Source organism: Myotis davidii, unplaced genomic scaffold (genome assembly GCF_000327345.1).
Source record: "Myotis davidii unplaced genomic scaffold, ASM32734v1 scaffold1115, whole genome shotgun sequence".
Taxonomy (NCBI): Eukaryota; Metazoa; Chordata; class Mammalia; order Chiroptera; family Vespertilionidae; genus Myotis; species Myotis davidii.
This window is the reverse complement of record NW_006287910.1, coordinates 508,303-530,780: the sequence shown is the minus strand read 5'-3', so window position 1 is coordinate 530,780 and position 22,478 is coordinate 508,303. Positions and strand designations below refer to the sequence as shown.

General features: G+C 40.6%; 1 protein-coding gene and 1 long non-coding RNA gene across 5 annotated transcripts in view; one reads left to right on the top strand and one right to left on the bottom strand.

Moving 5' to 3' along the window:
* LOC102752457 overlaps positions 1-22,478 on the top strand; it is a 43,258-nt gene that overhangs the window by 16,423 nt on the left and 4,357 nt on the right. The gene's annotated exons all lie outside the window — the stretch shown is intronic.
* Positions 12,957-22,478, bottom strand: part of MKL2 (MKL/myocardin-like 2) — a 205,780-nt gene continuing 196,258 nt past the window's right edge. For 3 of the 4 annotated variants that reach the window (XM_006759669.2, XM_006759670.2, XM_006759671.2), the window contains 2 exons: positions 20,584-20,644; positions 12,957-18,595 (listed from right to left, as the gene is read on the bottom strand). In XM_006759669.2, the coding sequence (XP_006759732.1) occupies positions 18,060-18,595; positions 20,584-20,644 (597 nt within the window). In that variant the 3' untranslated portion in view covers positions 12,957-18,059. The remainder of the gene's footprint in view (positions 18,596-20,583; positions 20,645-22,478) is intronic. The other variant, XR_435455.2, reaches the window with a different exon arrangement.

Genomic DNA, 22,478 nt, shown 5'->3' with positions numbered 1-22,478 from the left:
GCGGGTGGGGGTGACCAGGTCTGCAGGGGAGAGCAGTTAGGGGCGACCAAGCCTGCTGGGGAGGACAGTTAGGGGTGACCAGGCTGGCAAGGGAGGGAAGTTAGGGGTGACCGGACCAGCAGGGGAGGCAGTTGAGGGGAACCAGGTCTGCAGGGGAGGGCAGTTGAGGGGGACCATATCTGCAGGGGAGAGCAGTTAGGGGTGACCAGGCCAGTAGGGGAGGCAGTTGGGGGTGACCAGGCCTGCAGGGGAGGACAGTTGGGGATGACCAGGCCTGCAGAGGAGAGCAGTTAGGGGTGACCAAGCCTTCCGGGAGGACAGTTAGGGGTGACCAGGCTGGCAAGGGAGGGAAGTTAGGGGTGACTGGACCAGCAGGGGAGGGCAGTTGGGGGGGCCCAGACCTACAGGGGAGGATAGTTAGGGATGACCAGGCCTGCAGAGGAGGGCAGTCGAGGGTGACCAGGCTGTCAGGGGAGGGAAGTTAGGGGTGACCCGACTGGACAAAGCCACGGCAATGGGAGCCAAGGCAGAGGTGGTTAGGGGCAGTCAGGCAGGCAGGGAGGCAAATGGTTGGGAGCCAGCAGTTCTGGATTGTGAGAGGGATGTCCGACTGCCCATTTAGGCAGTCGGACATCCCTCAAGGGGTCCCAGATTGGAGAGGGTGCAGGCTGGGCTGAGGGACACACACATCCCCATGCATGAATTTCGTGCACTGAGCCTCTAGTAGAAAATAATACCATAATAAATAAATAACAATACAAGAATAAACTGTATTGTGCACATTCACAACTTTAAAGCTATTTTTACCACACCCTGTATGTATGTGCGCACGTGTGTGTATATTTTCTTTATCCACTCACTGGACAGTTAGGTTGTTTCCATATCTTGGGTATTGTGAATGAGCATGGGGGTGCAGATAGTCTCTTTTAGATACTGATTTCATTTCCTCCAGAAATATATCCATAAGTGGGATTGCTGGATCAGATGGTAGTTCTATGTTTAAATTTTTGAGGAACCTCCATATTTTTTTCTATAACAGCTATAGCAATTTACGTTCCCACCAACAGTGTCTGAGGGTTCCCTTTCCTTCACACCTTTTCTGACACGTGTTATGTCTTGTCTTTTTGATATTAGCCACCCTAACAGATGAGATGTAACATCTCATTGTGATTTTGATGGGAATTTCTCTGATGACTAGTGATGTTGAGAATCTCTTCATATGCCTTTTAGTCAATTATACATGTTTTTTGGAAAAATGTCTGTTCAGGTCCTCTGCCCAACTTTTATCAGATGTTTTGTTTTTGTGTGGAGTTGTATGAGTTTATATATTTTTGATGTTAATCTCTTATCAGGTATATGGTTTGCATATATTTTCTCCCATTCTGTATGTAGGTTACCTTTTCATTTTGTTGATTGTTTCCTTTGCTGTACAAAATCTTTTTAGTTTGATGTAGTCCCACTTGTTTCTTTTTGACTTTATTGCCTGTGCGTTTGATGTTATATTACAAAAAAATCATTGCCAAGGAACCTTTTTCTTAGGTTATCTCATAGAAGTTTTATCGTTTCAAGTTTTACAATTAGGGCTTCAACCCACTTTGAATTAATTACTGTATTTGGGCCCAATTTCATTGTTTTGCATAGCATATTTCGTTTTCCTGATGAGATTTATTGAAGAGACTATCTTTTCCTTGTTTATTTTTGGCGTCCTTTTCAAAGATTAACTATATATGTGTTTGTGTAGGTTTATTTCTGGGATCTGTATTCTGTTCCATTGGTCTCTGTGTCTGCTTTGATGCCAGTATCATACTATAGCTTTGTAATATACTTTGAAGTCAGGAAGTGTGATACCTCCAGTTTTGTTTTTCTTTCTCAAGGTTGTTTTGGCTATCTGTGGTCTCTTGAAGTTCCATATGAATTTTAGTACTATTGTTTGTTCTATTGTGGAAAATACCATTGAAATATTGATAGGCAAGGCATTGAATCTGTAGATCACTTTGGGTATCATGGGCATTTAAACAACATTAATCCTTCTAATTCATGTACATGGAATATCATACCATTTATTTGTCTTCACAAATTTCCAGTATCTTTCATCACTGTCTTATAGTTTTCAGTGTAGATTGTTCACCTCCTTGGATAAGTATATTCCATAAGTACTTTATTCTTTTTGATGCAAACGGGATTCTTTTCTTAAATATTTTTGGATAGTTCATTGTTAGTGTACTGCAATGATACTGATTTTACCATGGTTATTTTGCATTCTGCAGCTTTGCTGAATTCATTGTTAGTTGTAACAGTTTTTGGGTGGAATCTTTACTGTCTTTTATATAAAATATGTCATCTGTAAAACAGATGAGTTAACTTCTTCCTTTCTATTTTGGATGCTTTTCCCCCCTTGCTTAATTGTTCTGGCAAGGACTTCCAGTACTATATCGAGTAGAAGTGGTGAGAATGTGCTTCTTTATCTTGTTTCCGATCTTCCAGGAAAATCCTTTAGCTTTTCACTGTTGATTATGATGTTAATTGTGGGCTTGTCCTTTGTGGCCTTTATTATTTCGAGGTACATTCCCTATATGCTCAGTTTCTTGAGAGTTTTTATCCTGAAAGGTGTTGAATTTTGTCAAATAGATGCTTTTTCTGCATCTATCTAGATCAGCGGTTCTCAACCTGTGGGTCGCGACCCCTTTGGCGGTCGAATGACCCTTTCATAGGGATCGCCTAAGACCATTCTGATATCAGATATTTACATTATGATTCATAACAGTAGCAACATTACAGTTAGGAAGTAGCAACGAAAATAATTTTATGGTTGGGTCACAACGTGAGGAACTGTATTTAAAGGGCCAGAAGGTTGAGAACCACTGAGCTAGATGATCAGATGTTTTTTATCCTTCATTGTTAGTGTGTGTATCACATTTATTGGTTTGCATATGTTGAACCAGGCTTGCATCCCAGGGATAAGTCCTACTGGATGATGGTGTATGATCCTTTTGAGGTGCTGTTGGATTTGGTTGGCAAGCATTTTGTTGAGGATTTTTGCATCTATATTCATCAGGGGTATTGGCCTGTCATTTTCTTTTCTTGTAATGTCTTTATCTTGCTTTGGCATGAGGGTAATGCTGGCCCTGTAGAAGGAGGTTGGAAGTGTTCCCCCCTGTTCCATTTTTTGGAAGAGTTTGAGAAGGATTGGCATTCTTTTTAAAAATGTTTGGTAGAATTCACCCATGAAGCCACCTCGCTTGGGGCTTCTTTTCTTGGAAGGGTTTGTGTTTTTTTATTTACTGCTTCAGTTGCTTTACTTGTTTTTGGTCTGTTCAGGTTTTCTATTTTTTCATGATTCAGTCTTTGGTAGGCTGTATGTTTCTAGGAATTTATCCAATATTTGTAGATTATGTAATTTGTTGGTGTATAATTGTTGATAGTAATCTCTATGAACCTTTGTATTTCTGTGATATGTAATATCTCCTTTAATTTATAATTTTATTTGAGCCCAGTGTGTTATTTTCTTGGTTAGTCTAGCTAAATGTTTGTCAATTTTATTTTATCTTTTCAAAACTAACTCTTGGTTTTATTGACCTTTTCTGTTGTCTTTCTAGTTTCCATTTTATTTCTGCTCTCACCATTTTATGTTCTTCCTTCTGACAATTTTGGGCTTAGTTGTTTTTTTTCTTAGTTCTTTTTTTCTTGAGGTGTAAAGTTAGGTTGTTTATCTAAGACCTCTCATTTTCCTTAATGTAGGCATTTATCATTAAAAACATCCTTCTTAGGAATTGCCTTTGCTAAATCCCAAAAAGTTTTGGTACAATGTGTTTCCATTTTGTTTTGTCATAGAATACTTTTTGACTTCCCTCTTTTTTTTTATATATATATATATCTTACTGATTTTTTTACAGAGAGGAAGGGAGAGGGATAGAGAGTTAGAAATATCGATGAGAGAGAAGCATCGATCAGCTGCCTCCTGCACACCCCCTACTGGGGATGTGCCCGCAACCAAGGTACATGCCCTTGACTGGAATCGAACCTGGGACCCTTCAGTCCGTAGGCTGATGCTCTATCCACTGAGCCAAACCAGTCAGGGCTTGATTTCCCTCTTGATTTCTCTTTGACCATTGGTTGTTCAGGAGTATGTTGTTAAATTTTCAAATATATTTGAGAATTTGCTAATTTTCCTCCTGTTACTTCTTTCTAGTTTCATGCCACTGTGGTTGAAACATCAATTTAGTCTACTTAAATTTAAGACTTGTTTTTGGCCTACACATGATCTAACCTGGAGAAGTTTCATGTCTGCTTGAGAAGAATTTCTTATCTACTGATATTGTATGAAATGACCTTTGTATGTCTGTTAGGTTCACTTGGTTTATAATGTCATTCAAGTCCATTGTTTATTGATTGTCTGTCTGGGTAGTTTATCCATTGCTGAACGTGGGGCATTGAAGTCCCTAATATTATTTTATTGTTTTTTATTTCTCTATTTAGTTTTATTAATATTTCTTACATATATTTAGGTGTTCCAGTATTGGGTACAATACTGTTCCAGTTGTCATAACCTGTTGATGAACTGACCCCTTTATCATTATATAGTGAGTGATCTTCCCTATTTTTTACTGAAAGTCTTATTTTGACTGAAAGTCTGTTTTGTCTGGTCCAAATACCATATAGTTACCTCTGTTCCCTTTTGGTTATCATTTGCATGGAACATCTTTTTCCATCTTTCACTTTCAGCCTGTGTATATCATGAAAGTTAAGGCAAGTCTCTTGTAGCAGAATATTGTCGGATCTTGTTTATTTAAAAAAAAATTTAAATATTTTTATTTTTCAAATATAGTTGACATACAGTATTATTTTTAGGTGTACAATCCAGTAATTAGACATTTATATAACTTACAAAGTGATCATCCCAATAAATCTAGTACCCACTTGACAGCACACGTAGTTATTATATTACTAGTGGCCCGGTGCACAAAATTCGTGCACATTAAAAGGGAATTAATTAGAGGCAATATTTTAATATTGCTGTTTGCCCTATCTCTATAATAGAAGTGTCAGAGATGAAAGAAAATTAGTAAAATGTATATAAAAATCTCCCTCCTATCAGAGTCTGGGGCATGCCCCGGGACCCAAAATCAAGTCCCCGCCCACCCACATGTGCCTTGAAATTGTGCGAGACCCAGACCTGGCCGGTCCCATTCCCGTCAAACCCTGCTGTGTGTGGGGGGGCACAGCCTCAGGTCCCCCGTCAAACCCCACTGGGTGGGGGGTGCAGCCTCAGGTCCCCTGGCACAGCGCCGGGCAGGGGGCACGGTCTCAGTTTCCCCGGCACAGCCTCAGGTCCCCTGGCGCCAGAGCGAGGGGGTGCAGCCTCAGGTCCCCTGGCGCCTGGGCGGGGGCGTGGGGGTGCAGCCTCAGGTCCCCTGGCCCCAGCACGTGAGGGCGTGATGACCATTTGCATATTAGTTCTTTATTATATAGGGTGACTAATTAGTATATTCCCAATTAACTTTATGTCCCCATGACTATTCTGTAACTACCAATTTGTACTTCTTAATCCCTTCACCTTTTCCACACATTTTCCAAATACTTCTCCCATCTGGCAACAGTCAAAATAGTCTTTGTAGATATAAGTTTGTTTCTCCTCTGCCTATTTTTTTTTTAGATTCCACATACATAAGTGATATCATCTGGCACTTGTCTTTCTCTGTCTGACTTATCTCACTCAGCACAATACCCTCTAGGTCCATCTATGTTGTTGCAGATAATTTCATGTTTTTTTATGGCCGAGTCATATTCCATGTCTTATTTATCCATTCATCCATTGGTGGCACTTAAATTGCTTCAGTATCTTGACTATTGTAAATAATTCTGCAATAAACATATGGAGATATGTCTTTTGGATTTAGTATTTTGGGTTTCTTCAGAAAAATACCCAGAAGTGGAATTGCTTTGTCCTTCATTGTCTCTTATTATAGTATTTGTTTTAAAGTCTATTTTGCCTGGTATAAATATTGCTACACCAGCGTTTTGTTGGAGAAGCAACTTTGAAATCTATTTTTCCATCCCTTTACTTTTAGTCTGTTGGTCTCTTTTGATCTGAAGTGAGTCTCTTGTAGGCAGCATATAGAAAGGTCTTGATTTGTGATACCTTCAGTCATTATCTCTCTTTTGATTGAAGTATTTAATCTATCTGCTTTAAAAATAATTGTTGATAGATATATGTATTTATTGCCATTTTAAAATTCATATTCTTGATTTGTTTTTTTCCTTCCTAAAGAAAACCCTTTAACATTTCTTATAATACTGGTTTGGTGGTGGTGAACTCCTTTAGTTTTTTTGTCTGGGAAGCTCTTTATCTGTCCTTCAATTCTAAATGATATCCTTGCTGGATAGCATAATCTTGGCAGTAGATCCTTGATTTTCATCACTTTGAATATTTTGTGTGATTCCCTTCTGATCTGCAAAGTTTCTGTTGAGAAATCAGCTGACAGTCCTGTGGGAGCTCCCTTGTAGGTAATGAATTGCTTTTCTCTTGTTGCTTTAAGATTCTCTCTTTGCCTTTAAACTTTGGCATTTTAATTATGATGTGACTTGGTCTGGGTCTCTTTGGGTTCATCTTCTTTGGGACTTCCTGTGCTTCCTGGACTTGTATGTCTATTTCTGTCATTATTTTTTCAAATAGGTTTTCAATTCCTTGCTCTCTTCTTCTGGCATCCCTATGACGCAAATATTGGTACACTTGATGTTGTCCTGGAGGCTCCTTAAACTGTTCTCATTTTTTGGCTTCTTTTTCCATTTTGCTGTTCTGATTGTTTTCTTCTACATTGTTGATTTGATCCTCTGCTTCATCTGCTCTTACTGTTGATTCCCTGTAACATATTCTTCACTTCAGTTATTATATTCTACATTCCTGACTGGTTCTTTGTTTTCTGCCTCCATTTTTATATTTCCTATCTCTTGGTTGAAGGTCTCACCAAGTTCATCTACTCTTCCTTTGAGTTCCTTGAGCATCCTTATAATCAGTCTTTTGAATTCCGCATCTAGTAGCTTGCTTGTCTCCATTTTATTTTTTTTTTCTGGACGTTTGTTCTGTCCTTTCATTTGGGACATATTTTGTCTCCTCATTTTGGTAGCCTCCCTGTGTTTGGTCCTATACATTAGGTAGACCTGCTGTGCCTCCTGGTCTTGGTAGAGTGACCTTATGCAGTAGGTTTTGTGCAGAGCCCAGTGGCATAGCCTTCCCGCTATGCCACTTAGTACCCAAGCAGGGTACTCCAGGTATGCCCCCTGTGTGAGCTGTGTACACCCTTCTGTTGTAGTTGATTCTTGACTGCTGTTGGCACATTGATAGGAGGGATCTACTCCCCCAGGCCAGTAGGCTGTGAGCACTGGCCACCACGGGGGATCCGCTGTGCAGGGGCGGACCCCATGGAGTAGGACTGACTTCAGCAGGGCTTTGAAGGCTGTTGAATCCAGCCTTTCAGTATGTCCCTTGGGGGGGTGGGGTGGTGCTTCGACATAGTCTGAAGCTGTCCACTGGGCATGTTGGCTCATTGGCTCTCAGGCGTCCTGGGAGGTGCAGGCCAAGGTCAGCCACTGTCTGTGCCCTGCCCTGGGCCACCCAGCATGAGCTACAGAGTGATCTGCCGATGGCTATTACTTGTGCTGGGCTTGGAGATGCCTGGAAGTGGCCAAGCTGCCAACCCAGGCCAGCTGCTACTAGTGCCGGGCCTTGGACCTCTTAGCAAGAGGTACGGGTCACACTGTGGCCAGATGCTGCTTGTTTGAGATTTTAGGAAAGTCGCAGCATGAGCCAAAACAGGACGTTTGTATGGAAAAGCCACTGGCAATGGCTTTGGTAGGGCAGGGTCTCAGGGAATCACCAGGGCGGGAGGAATAACGTCATCCAGGTTGATAGAGACTCAGAGATGGCACCACCCTGCCAGCTCTGTGGGCAGAGGGTTCGCAGAGGAACAAAGGCCTCAGCCAGCACTTCCTCCCGGGAGAAAGCTGCTCCTCCAGCCCTTGCCCAAAAGCCAGACAATTCAGTTCCTCACCGTATGGCCCTGGTGCCTTTTGAGTTGCTGCCTGAGCACTGGAGCTCTAAGTCAGTCCATGCATAGGCCCTTCAAGAGGAATGCCTGGGACTCCAGCAGCCCTCTGTCTCAGCCTTAATTCCCACTGGCCTTTATAGCCAGCAGTTATGGGGACTTCTCTTCTTGGCACTGCTGGGATCCTTGGCCCCGGGGCCTGGTGTGGGCTGGGATCCTTGGCCCCGGGGCCTGGTGTGGGGCTGGGACCCCTCATTCTTCAGAGGGGATCTCCTGATTGGATCTCGTTTTGTAATCTATTCAGACACTCTGTCTTTTGACTTGGAGAATTTGTTTTAAATGTAAAGAAATTATGGATAAGGAAGGGCATATTATTGCCATTTTGTTCACTGTTGTTTTTTTCTTCTGTTTTTTTTTTTTTTTTTTTTTTTTTTTAAATACATTTTTATTGATTTCAGAGAGGAAAGGAGAGGGGCAGAAAGAAACACCAATGATGGGAGTGAATCATTGATCGGCTGCCTCCTGCATGTCCCCTGCTGGGGATCAAGCCCACAACCTGGGCATGTGTCCTTGTCTGGAATTGAACCTGGGACTCTTCAGTCCAGAGGCCAACGCTCTATCCACTGAGCCCAACTGGCTAGGGCTCATTGTTTTCTTAATGTTATATAGTTCTTTTGTCCCTTTCTATCTTCCTTTGTGGTTTGATGATTTTTTGTTATCGTTGCAGTATGCTTTGGTTCTTTCATCTTTTGTGTATCTACTGTAGGTTGTGGTTTGATGAGGGAATGTTGGTTTTGTCAAAATCTTTCCCTGCATCTCCTGGGATGATTATGCAGCTTTTGTACGATATTCTGTTCTTATCGTGTATTACATTAATTGATTTTCAGGGGTTAGATCAACTTTGCATTCCTGGTATAAACTCCACTTGGTCATGGTGTATAATGCTTTTTGTACGTTGCTGGACTTGGTTTGATAGAATTTTGTTTAGGATTTTTATATGTATATTCATTAGAAATATGGTCTTTTCCCCTGCCACCTTTGTGATATCTTTGTGTGGTGTTGGTATCAGGAAATACTAGTTGAATGAGTTGGGAAATATTATCTCCTATTCTGTTTTTTTTTGAGAGTTTGTAAAAAATTGATATATTTTTTTAAATGTTTGGTAGAATTTGCCAATGAAGCTATCTAGGCCTAGGCAATTGTTTGTAGTTTTTAAAATTTCTATTCAATTTCTATACTTGTTAAGTCTAGTCAATTTTTCTATTTCTTCCTGAGTCAATTTTTGGTAGCTTGTGTCTTCCTTGTGTCTTATGTCTAAAATTTGCCTGTTTACCTTAGTTAACTAACTTATTGGCATCTAGTTGTTAATGGATTTTCTTTGTAATTCTTTTTACTTCTAAAGTAATCTTTTTTTACATGAAATATTCCCAACTCACAGAAGTCAGCTGTCAGTAAAGAAATGTTAATGTAAGAAATTAAATAAAATAATCAATGTTAACGAATAATCAATGTTAAAATAATCAATGTTAACGGAATAATCAGTGTTAAAATAATCAATGTTACTTTACACCCTCCACAATCCATTCCCTTTTCTTTCCAGAAGTATTGTGAATCTTGCTATTGATGTGAATCCTTACCACCCGCTTTTATACTTTGCATCATTAAGTATAGACAAATGCACAGCATTAGCGTTTTAAAATGTTACTTGAATTATGTAGGCTTCATGCTGTGCTTTCCTTTCCCTCAGCATTTCATTTCCAGATTCTTGTACATTGTCATATTGGATTTAGTTCATTTATGTTGATGGCTATGTTTAAACCGTCTCCCAATGAAAGGCAGATGGGCTGTTTTCAATGTAAATTAGTGTTAGTTCTTGCAAGTGATTGCCTGTGTGCGTGTGTTTCTCAAGGGTATGTACCAAAAAAGGTTGAGTTTCTGAGTCACAGAATTTTTATTTTCAACTTAGCTAGATATTGTAAAATTGCTCAGTGACTCTTGGGCTTTCAGATGTACGCAGGTGGCCACTGAAGTCCCAGGCTAGACGGGCAGAGTTTCATAAGGAGTCCTTGTGTGTGGCCTGCTCAGTGGGCTTCCTTCATTCAAGGTGCCCCAGTCTTGTAACCCAGGTTCTGGTTAGAGTTAAGCTAGTAAAAGCTGTAACACTGATGCTCTTAACCATGATGTAGTTACTTTTTAAAACCTGTGAGATTGAGGAGGCTGGAGAGACACCCAGTTGGGGTGAACTTCACGATGGACATGAATAAGTCAGCCAGTCAGTTGAACTGGTATTTGAATGAAAACGGAGAGTTTTATGTACTGAGTCTACAGAAATGGTCTGGGTTTCGGTGTGTCAGAGCTGGGTCTAAAATTTACACTCTTCTTTCCTTTGTAATTTCAAGCTAGTCATTTCCCTCTCTGTCCTTAGTTGCCACATCTAACATGGGGATAATAAAAGTCCCGAGTTCATAGACTGATAACTAAATGAGGTTATGCATATAAAGTGTTTGGCACAGGGCCTGGCATCATCTTGCTGCTATTCTGTCATTCTGCCTCCCGTTTCCTTCCTGTCCCTTGGCGCTGTGTACCAGGAGTGTGGGGGGAGGGCAAGCAGCACTGGGTCACAGCACCTGTTCTCCTTGGTCTTCCCGTTGTAGCTTCTGTTTCTCTAGTGAATGTGATGTCCTGGTTCACTTTCCAAGTTGCTTAACAGACAACTGAAGAAAACAAGGGTACTTGTTTAAATAGCTTTGCAGACCTTTCCTCCTGCTTGAAGAAGTATTGTAACAAAACCACTGCAGCCTCCCAGAAATCCGTGTGCAGACAGCTGCATTTACCATTCTTAGTGTGACCTGGACTCCATCCAGCTGTGGGTGAGAAAACAGAGGCGTATATTTGAGCCTCTGATGGGAAATACTTGATATTCTCAGGTATCAACCTGGGTAAAAACCCCTCCCTCTTCACCATCAGTCGAAACCTTCAGCTTTGGCTCAGCTGGAGTGGCTCAGTGGTTGAGCATCGATCTATGAACCAGAAGGTCACGGCTCAATTCCCGGTCAGGGCACATGCCCAGGTTGTGGGCTCAATCCCCAGTAGGAGTCATGCAGGAGGCAGCCAATCCATGATTCTCTCTCATCATTGATGTTTCTCTCCCACCCTCCTCCCTTACTCTTTGAAATCAATAAAAATATATTAAAAAAATGTCAGCTTTGGACAGGACAGTGCCAGCATTTGGATGCATGTGTCTTCTGTCTCTGCAGCATGGCGGGAGTGAGAACACGGGAATAACCACCTGCGGGGCCACATGCAGCAGTTCTGTCACCCTCATACCCGAGAGGAATTACAAAAGCTGATGCATGTCCGTGTTTTTGTCTAGTTGTACAATAATGGGTAGTTTTACTAACTTGTCATAAAATGAGCAGGAGAGGTAGCCAGGATGTTAGGATGAGGTTTCTTTCTGAAAGTTACTGCCCATCAGAAATGGAAGATAAGCTATTTGTAGAAGGGGTGAAGGAATGGTGATTTAGGTGACTTGGGGGAATCTTCAGGATTATGTGACACATGAAATTGTTCGTGACATTTAGTTTACACCTGTCCTGAAGTTGGTCTTGTGTTTTATTGTAATGTGGTCCAGCTATCATTCATTTCAGCTATCACTAAGTGTGTGGGTGTCTGCATTTACAAATGCTTTGGTATTCACCTCAATTCTAGAGCAAATTGCTGATATAAAGGTGCAAATGGTGACTATGTCCAATATCTGAAAAGCTTTCGAAGACCCTGTATTACCCAATGTAAACAGTTATCTATGGGTGACTCTAAGCCCCCAAGAACTGGGGTCCTTGAATGTGCACCTGTCTCCATGTTTCCAGACGGTGTCTCAGCACTTCCTGTGTGGTTTCTGTCCTGCGACCATACTCCGGGATCCGCCAGCGGCCTGGCGAGCAGGGTCTCACCTCGACCACCATCTCTCGTTAACTCGGACCTCACCCAGGCTGCTTTCTCTGCTTGGAATGTCCTCTCCATGTTCCAACACCATCTCTTCCTGGTCATTCCCTTTCTGAGCACTCGTCGGCATAATTTTCTCACCTCAAGGGCAGGGTCTTGGCTGGGTAGTAAGTGATGTTACAAATGTTTTGGCAACTTGAAAGCATCATCCACGTACTGGTCTGGTGAGGCCGTTATCTTGGCTTCTCAATGTCATGGATAATGAACATTTTGTTGTATTTAGGCAATCAGTGATCTTTTCTCTCTTCCTATCCCTGCTCAAGCAAGGATAATGAAAGTTGTCAATCAAGTTTACTCACCATTTTATTTCATCAAAGCAAGGAGGAAAATTCGAAGCTGTCCTCCTCAAACTATTTTAACCATGGGGTTTTGGGCTGAAAATTAAATGTGTGTGTCTCCTGTCTCTGCAAAATTATCTTACCAAAATAATACTGAATTCTAAAGACCTTTTTATATGCTCTATAAAAATACCTCATATAGTTGCTTTGAAACTTGGCCAAATTAAAAGATTATCGGGGTCTTCCAGGAATTTTGTTGGAGCTGCAGTTATTACTATCAGAGCGTGAGTCAGTCTTCACCGTGCATGTGTGTATCAATCAACCCCCAGGGGAACTACATATTTATCATGCCTTTTGTCCAGTGCTTCCTTATGATGAGGAAGATGATTTTGGTGTAAATCTTGTCAGGTTCCAGTTCAGCTACTACCTGTTTTCTAGTCTGCATCGCTGGGCCTGGGGGAGGGTTGCTCACTTGATGTGTGATCTACAAAACCCGTCCGATGAGTCCACTTATCTTCTGTGGCGACCGTCTGCTGTGACATGTCCTAAACTCGGTGTCTCTGTCTCCCACCCTCAGGCCACAGTGCTCTCCTGACCCATAGGGTGGCCTTTTCGCTGCATCGCAAGAATCTTAGTACATCAAAATGTTTTTTATTTGAGACACAAAAATGCAAAATTGCTGAGATATCAAACATTTTCCGATCCGCTACAATACTGCCACTATGTACAAAAGATCTGATGATAAATGTGCACACATATAAAAATACAGTATGCATTACCTATGTACAGTACATGTGCAAAACATATGGCATTCAAACATGATATGGAATTGATTTCAGGGGTGCAAACAGCAAATACAAAGGCATCATGGTTTTTCTTTTAAAAAACAACATAAAGGCAATACATGAATGGACCCCCGATTGCCATAATTTTTTGTTTCTTAAGTGAGTGCTTTAATAAGCAGGGCTCTGTAGATTGGTATTTTCTCTTTTTTTTTTTTCCATAAAGTGAGATGCTAAGACATAATGTGACAATGAAAGTAAGAGAAACACCTATCACGTTGCATTTCTATTGCAAGCAAGAAAAGAAAACTAAGTTGTACGTAGAAAGGAAAAAACTTTGTATTACTACTAAATATGTACTATCCTAAACCAACAAAACAAATCTATACTATTTTACATGAAAATGATAAATATCTACACCTCTGAAAATTATAACCTTAAATGGATAATACATTTTTGGGACTGATTTTTGAGATCTCATTAGTCTCAAATTTTAAATAAAAAGTGCCTCCTTTTGGCAAATACTTGGCAATGCCTTTGGTTCCTTTAAAGCAAGTTTGCATTACTACTGGTTACTTGAGGTTAAGTACTTTTGGTAAATACTAAACCCTTTCCTAAATGCTTCTTCCTCCTACCAAATCAGCAACTTTTCTTAGAGCGTAATGTAGAGAGGTAATTGTTATGAGTCTCGGTGATTCATGAACTTGGTTAAAGCTTTGACATAGTAGTTGGCACAAAGCTCTGTTAAACACGACAGCTGTGTTGATATCGCCACTGACAAATTTTATCTGATTCCAGACAGCACCTTGTAGATCTGAGATTGCCATCCTGTTGTCACAAGACTGTGACATTTTTTTCAATAACGATTCACAGAGCAATGTGTTCATGTGGAGGGTTAGAGCGCTTCTGTAAACATGTGCAGCTTTTTAAATTACAGGCCGCGAATCAAAGATTTCTGGTAGAAACCCTTTGCAATGATGCATTCCCTCGAATGCTGACAGAAGGGTGAGCAGGGAAGAACATACATTGTCATGCAGACAGTCACTTCACACGTAAAAATGTAGCCTGGAAAGATCACTGAGCAAGATCTACAAAGTTTGAGAAGGAATTAATACATCTGAATTATTTTCCAGTTTTGACTGAAGCCACTTGTAAAAGATGAGCTGAAATGCAATTAGGATGCTCTCCACACACACACGTCCGCACTGGTAAGCTGTGTTTCTTGATAAACCTGACCTTCCAGTTAATGTTTTTGGTAATTTGGGCTAACTCTGTGGCCTGAAGAGTAGTGGACAGTCCGTTTGGTATTCTGCTCTGCTGCCCGTAGCCAGGATTCATGTTTTTGGTGATGGATGGAAAAATGGAGGGTTATTGTGAATGTGGTTAAATGGACCCGTGCTGCTCGGCTGGTAGATTCCTGATGACTATTCTCCCTAAAGTTCTCTGAAAGTCGCCAGCGGTGCTGGGTGCTCCCCACCTGACTGACAGCAACTTGGGTGAGGCTTGCCGCCAGGCGGCCCCTGGGAACAGCGTGTGGTGTGCACTGGGTGCTGCCAGCAAGCTTTACCACTTCCCTCCGGCCACTGTGTTGCGGACAGAAGAGGGACTGTCCCATCACTTGTGGGGACAGCTGTCTTGTCAGCTGTTGTGGCTGGCCAGTGGGAATTCTGAAAGGATGAAGCAAGCTGTGTGACCTGGAATGATCTGGGGTTGAGGGTGAGGAAGCCTGCGTCAGCTCTGGTGACAGAATGGGTGACATGCTCCTGACACAGCTCTCAGTTGCTATCTTATTACCTTCACTTTGCTTACGAGAGGCGGCGGTGTGGAGGCAAAACCAGACTGCCTTGGCCACTGTTCCTAAACGGCACTTACCAAAGCGTCAGTTACATGGGTCACAGGACTGTGCAGTTTTTAAAAAGGAAATTTAAATAAGATCTCTTTAGGATTATAAAAATATTCATATAAAACAAGCACAAACAGTATCTGAATGAGAAATTCTATGAATTCAGAATACATCTGTGTACAAATACGTGGCAAGTACTATACAGTAGATTGCACATTTCAGGAAAAACACTAGAACTCGAACCACTAACAGTCCCTAGTTTTCTAGCACATGCTTTGCTGAAATGTACAAGACGACCACACACTCTAGACGCCCAAGACTATGTAAGAAGCTTTGGTGTAACTTCTGTGCATCCCACCCCCAGGACATGACTGCATACCTATATACACCAGAAAGGTAACTTGATACTACTGTGTTTCAGGAATATTTAGGGAAATAAGACTGGATGTGAGAGAATACATTTCTAGGAGTTGTTTTCTTGGCAGTAGGGTATTCTGCAAGATGATCTACAGCAGTCCCTGTAGCAGTGCCTCCTCTAAACTACACATCTGCAGACGAAAACCCAACCGGCTGTTCTGACTTGGCTTTAAACCTCACCCCAAACAACACAAACAGTCCTCGTTAGCACACACCTTTCCCCCTGCATTTATCCCTAAGTACAGTGAGTTGGGCAAAGGAGCCTTGATTAGAGTGTCATCTTGGTCATGTCACATGCTGCACACGATCTGTGTCCTCCCTCTAACCTGGAACATGTAGCTGGGATCCTACAGATGCCCGGCTTGCTGCTCCGGCCTGGAGGGCCCAGCGGAATGGTGTGAGTAGGTGGCTGGTAGACTTATAACTGGACTCCTTGCCTTCCTTCCTCCTAAACAAAATGCTGGTATGTGAAGAAGTGAACACAGATGTAAAGTGGGCACATTAGCAACACAGTCCAAAGAGAGGAGGCTAATGAGGCGGCATTCTCTGCACTGCGTGTGTTCGGAGAGCAGCCTTCTGTGGCATGTTTCAACAGGGGGCTAGGAAACGATCTATGCACACAGCTTGGAAAGATGAAAACACAAAGTTCTTCAGCGAGTCAGCAGCACTAGCTGTTCAGTTGCCTCCTACAGTCCCGCTGATGTCTGGTGCTAATAAGCCATTTAAATCTGAATAAAGACGATGCTTAGAGTCCAAGTATGGACAGATAAGCTCCAGACAAAAACCCATCTCAAAGACTTGCCCAAAGAAAGTACCTTTCTGAATCTACAGCCCTGCCCCGGAGACAGGCCCTTCTGAAAGGAGTGACTCGAAGATGCACGTAGTGCCCACAACGGTGATGGCGACACTCCTGCTGGGTTTGGTCAGACAGCAGCATCTGGATCCCACGCGTGGGATGACCAATTTCTAACAAACTACTCACCGCAGACTACACTGAGCATACCGCCTCTGCCCGGAACCATTCAGACGCACTTCAGGCTGGGAAGGGCCAGTTAACAGAGGGCTCCAGGGTCCTGGGCAACTGAGTTCTGGAAAAACGGACTTTTCTTACATGTAGTGAAATTTACAAACTGAAATAAAAATTTGAAATAAGATCAGCTCTTAGGCAAAACACAAACCCAGAAATGATTCACAAATTCTTTCCAAATAATGGGTCAGGTTGCCTCTACATGTCACCGTGGGAACAGTCACCAATGACCCAGAGAGCAACTTGACGCCAGGCTCACACAGGGGAGGTGGAGAGCATGAGTATTATTTAATGAAAACCTCCACACTTTTTGGTAGATTTCAGGTTTTTTTTTCAGTTTTATACATTTAGTCATGTACTTAAATGACTATTTCAAAATCATTTTAGAAATCCTGTAATAGTTGGCATTTTAGAAAAATCTTAAGAAACTACTCAACAAATGTGATAACTTTTTATCTATATAAAAAATGAATAAAACCTCCAGTTTTTCAATCTTCGGCTTGAAAACATAGTGAGAGCTCAGGTATGACATCCAGTTCCAAAGCTGTAAAGCAATGACAGGATGGGCAGCAGAAGAGGCAGCCGGAGCAGGAGTCCAGAGGCCAACTCGGCGACAGGCTCACCTGTAACCGGTGTGGGAATGTCCGGGAACGACAGACTCCTCCCTTGCCTTCGCTTTGCAACTCACCAGCTCAGAAAGATATTATACACTAAAGCCTTTTCTTAGTTCTTTGAGATGGGTCTGGTTACCTGAAAGTTATTTCTTAAAATACAGAAATACATGTGTCTCAAGTACTCTAGAAATATGTGACTTATTAAAAAAGTAGGGCCACTGGATACCCAATTCCTTATCCCCACGTAGGCTGTACAAATCCCAACATAGCACAAATATATGTCTAATTTACACATTAAGTCAATCTAATCAACCCAGAGGACTGCTAGCAGAATTTTCAGTGTTACCAATAGACCCAGACTTTTTACAGGGGATTGTTTATGAAGTATTTTGAAGACATTGTCTGGTTATAGTGAAAGAACTTTCATTTACATTTGGAAATCTAAAGGAAGATTCCAAAACTCACAAAATAAACTACAACACAAAAATATTACATTGGTTTCTGAATGGAACCAAAAGTCTTCAGCTGGAAGCCTTCGCCGCCTGGCTGGTGCTCTCCGCTGCCCTTGATCCCTGCTGCGCCTTGGGCCGGCTCGGGCCCCGCTAGAAATACGGGTGCGGTGGTCCCTCACCGCCCTCACACCAGCATTCTTGTTTGAGTGGAGCTGTCTGCCTTGTGTTTAGGGCCTGAAAGTGACCACAGAGGTTTAAATGTAGTTGATTACCAGAGAATCTGCATGTCGTTATCCTGCACACATTACTCTATGTTTTTATCTAAAGGTGCTTTTCATTCTTTACTGAAGTCTGGAGAAACAGAGGTCTTCTTTGACTAGTGGTTTTTCAGAAGGCCCTCTGCTATATTAAACGGCAGACATTCACTGCTGGGTGCAATGAAACGTTCTCAAACTTGGTTTCCAGGCTGTGACCATCTATTCGTTTTTTTCTGTGACAACATGTTTTCATTGCAATGATGCAACTATAGATCTGTCTCTAAAAACTGACCTTTTAGAATCGTCTTCTTAAACCTCGTGAACTCGGACGAGAAATCTGTGGTGTTAGTCCCATGGCAATGGCAGGTCTTGGGGGTCTAGAAAGTCAGCAGAGAACATGCTTGGGGCAGTGGCGCTGAGGGGAGTGAGTCCCGACGACGTGTTGGGCATGGTGATGTCCAGCCACTCCATGTTGTCCAGGTTTGAGTCAGAGAGGTCGAGTGACAGACAGGGCGTACTCGCGGCAAACTGGGCCTCGGCGGTTTCCATGGGCGAGTGTGAGGGGTCCAGCATGCTCGAGTGGCTCAGCAGGTCGTTCTGGAGGTCCTCGATCAGGGAGAAGGGCTCTCGGTCCTCACTGCTGCTTGGTAGTGGGGTAATTTCATTGGCTGAAGGTAAAGTCCCATCCAAGAAAGCTTCCAGTTGGTTCTCTAAGCTGGCAGATAAACTGCTCAGAGGTTCTAAGGATATGGGCGGTGCCATTTGGACTTGGGGCGGTGGCCGGGACACCACTGTGTTGACTGGCATTGTGGTGATGCTGGCTGTCACTGGTCTCATTTTGGAAATAGGAGAAGGCTCTTCCTTTATAGGGAGGGAAATTTCTGTGCAAAATAAATAATTAGTAAGTAAACATTTACTGCTATGTACATTTTTTATTAATTACGGAGTTATTTTACTATTTTGTGACGACTTAATACACAGCCCATCTTAGAAGTAGGAAGAGAATGCTATTGGCCCCTGGTGACCTTTAGGAAGACGGATCATTTTAGTTAAATAAACATTTACGTTATAGCATTCGGACATGCTTTCAGTTCCTTTTAGTAAGAGTGAGCATTAAAAGCAATTACATCCCACCAGGTAGGATGATGTTTTTAGATGATCTGATCATTGGGTCCCATCCTCAGGCACTGTAGGTTTAAGATAGGGCTCAGGTCTTACTCTGTACCACAAATCTGCAATCACAGCAGCACACTACCCTAGAGTGAATGTGAAAATGTGGGCCCTATGTAATGCATGACCTAACTATATTTGTTCTTTTTTATCATTATATTTGAACTATGTGTCCAGTTTAGCCATATCCATTCTATATAAAGTTCTGAAAAGATACAATGCCATCGTATGACCTGATTTAAGATGAGGTGGGCCATCTTATGTGTCTTGTTTTTTTCAGTTCATATAAAATCTTGAGGATTTGGTAAATGTCTTAAGAAGCACTAGTTATATGTTACTCCTTGCCAGATCATGTAGAAAATTAATGGACCAGTGTTCACTTAGCTACATATAAGAAAGTGAAAAAGATACTTTAAAAATATATATGATAATCTGACTTGATTTCATTTATATACAATACACTAAACATTTTACTTAACAGATCTTCCAACTCAGTGACTGGGCTATGTAAATAAATAGGTGAGACAACACTGAAGATTCCTCTCAGCTGTGTGTGTTTCAGGACAGTTCACTTCCCATGACCTGTGAGTCATCTCTAGAATTGTTTTGAAAGCTGAAAGTGCAATTTATACTTCTAAGAACAACTAGTCTTATAATCAACTACTTAAATCTCTTTCTCATTATTACTAGTATTAGTTTATAATAAGATGAAATAATATACTCTATTAGATACTTTGCCATAAAAATCATTTCTTTTAGAATATAACTCATTTCTAAGTTTAGGCTGTAAAATTATTCTTTTTAATCATTAAAAAAAGTATTTTAACCAGATTTGGCAAAAAGCATTTTTAAAATTTTAAATTCAAGGCATGGAATATACGTTTCTCGAATTTCCATAGTTTAGCTATATCATGAGTTTAAACAATTTTGCGAGGCCGATATAGTTATTCGCAAAAAAAAAAAAAATGCTATTCACATATGTAGATGTGTTGTCAAATATCAAGAATTTTCTATATTTTGTCAAACACTGACAAGATCATTAACAACAAAATCAAATAGTACCTGGCATGAGTGGAGAAATTTTGATAACTATTTAAAAATCTGAATAAAACTCCTTTCACTGGTAAATTTAAGACTACTTGAAAATATTCTAAAATAGCATTTGAATTTTTGAAGTACTTATAAACTGAGGCAGAGATATCCTTGATGTTTTGTATGGTTCATATCCCTTACCCCTTTTTAAGGTGACACATTGTAAAATTGAAGATTTTCATTTATATGTAGAAAGTGTTTTAGAATTGCCTTTGAATATTAATCAAGTTATTAGACCTAAGGTAGGTGACTTGGTTGTTACAAAATTAACTCATGAATTGGAATATTTTTATCCGATTGCAATGACTGATAACTCATGGAGCAAGTTTTAAAGTTTTCAAGGTGGAATTTATATCTGTCTACTTCGCTATTTTGAGGTGGTTTGTCTTTTTCAGCAGGTATATATATCTGTGGGTAAATCTAATGTTATCTTAGTATTTTAACCTTTAACAATGGCCTCCCCCCATTCATAAGTAAGTTGTATTAATGGCCTAAATGTAACAGATTTTAAAACAGGAAATGCAGTTAGAAGACTATGTAAGCTCTAGAGGAAAACTTTCATATCCTGTGATAAGGGATTGGGGATCTGATGTGACTTTTCACCTACCTCCACTCTTAATGAGGATATCAAAGAGGTCGTCCATCTGCTGACTGTGTGCATTGGAAACCTACAACCAAGGAGAATATAAATTAGCTTTCTTTCATGCAAACCAGGAAGTGTTATACAACTGGGAGCACCAAAGGACCTTATGGAGCAGCTAGTTCTAATCAATCACTTGATCATTTTGAAAACACTGAGGTCCCCTGAGAAGTTAAACCATTCTCCCATGTGTTACAGCTGGTGAGCTGACAGAGCAAGAATGGGGCTGATACCAGCTCAGGTGACTTTTACACTGACTTGTACATTGAGTGCATTTTGAGAGGCTTCTCATATTTTAAAAAATATTTTAACCCACTTGCTTATATTCTGATAAAAATATAAAGTATGTATAAAGGTGACCATCTATATTTTCAGCTTTATTGAGAGTAAATTAACATACAATAACCTGAAGTTATATGAATTATACAATTCTATAAGTTTTGAAACATGTATACACTCATAAAACTATCAGCAAAATCAAGATAATGAATATTCTATTGCTCCTAGCTTACTCATGCTTCTTTGTGATAGCACTTCCTTCATCCCTAGGCGACAATGACTTGATTTCTCCGATTACAGATTAACTTACGTCTAGAGTTTTATAGAAATGGACTCATATACTGTGTACTCTTTTTACTAGTAGAGGGAGTGGCTTCTTTTACTCAATAGGAATTTGAGGTTTATCCATGTTGTAGATTATACCGTCGGAATAGTTCATTCCTTTTTATCGCTGAGAAGTTTTTTATTGTAAGAAACAGAAGTCTGATTGGGTTGTTCCTACATTTTGGCTACTACTGATAAAGTTGCTATGAACATTTGTGTACAGGTCTCTGTATGTGTGTAAATACCGAGGAGTAGAATGACTGGATCATAGGGTAGGTGTGTGTTTAACTTTTTAAGAAATGGCTGTTTTCCAAAGCAATTGCACATTTTACATTTCCACTAGCAATGTACAAGATTTCCAGTAGCTCTTCATTCTCTTCAACACTTGGTACAGTCACTTTAATTTTAGATAGCTAATGGGCCTGTAGTGGTATTGCATCGTGGAGTTAATGTGCATTTCCTAATGACTTGATGTTGCATCTTTTCATGTGCTTCTCTGCCATCTGTGTATCGTTCTTTGGTGATGTGTCTGTTCGAATCCTTTGCCTATTCCAGACTTCTTATGCTTACTGTTTTCATGGTATATGTTTTTCCAACCATTTATTTTCAACCTGTGTCTTTATATTTAAAGTATATTTCTTGTAGATGCACACATTAGTTATCTATTACTCTATTATAAAACTTCTAAAACACTTCGTGGCTTAAAATGCTAGACAGTTATTAACTCACAGTTTCTGAGTCAGGAATTTAGGATTGGTGTAGATGGGTAGTTCTGATTTGGGGTCTTTCATGAGATTGTAGTCAAGATGTTGGCCAGGTTACAGCGATCTCCAGGCTTGGCTGGAGAATGTTAATTTTGTGTGTGTATCTACAATGTTGAAGGCAGTTCATTTATTTATTCCTAAATGGGAGCTTTTGTTTACTTCAAGAATGATTTTAAGTATAATAATGTAACATGCAATAAACATAAATATCTCACAAAAAACTTTTAAATATGTTACATGCAGTGAACATCAATTCAAGAAAAATGATCTTAAATATAATATTACATGCAATAAACATTAATATTTTAGGAAAAAGGGATTTTAAGTATAATAATATTACCAACACTGTACTAACATAGTATGATATCACAAAGGTTGTAGGAAATATTAAAAATCTGCAAATAACAGGATTACTTCTATTCTAAAATATTATTTTTCTCTAGTTCTAGTTTTGTTCATCAGTTTATGTTATTCATTATATTCCACAATTGAGTG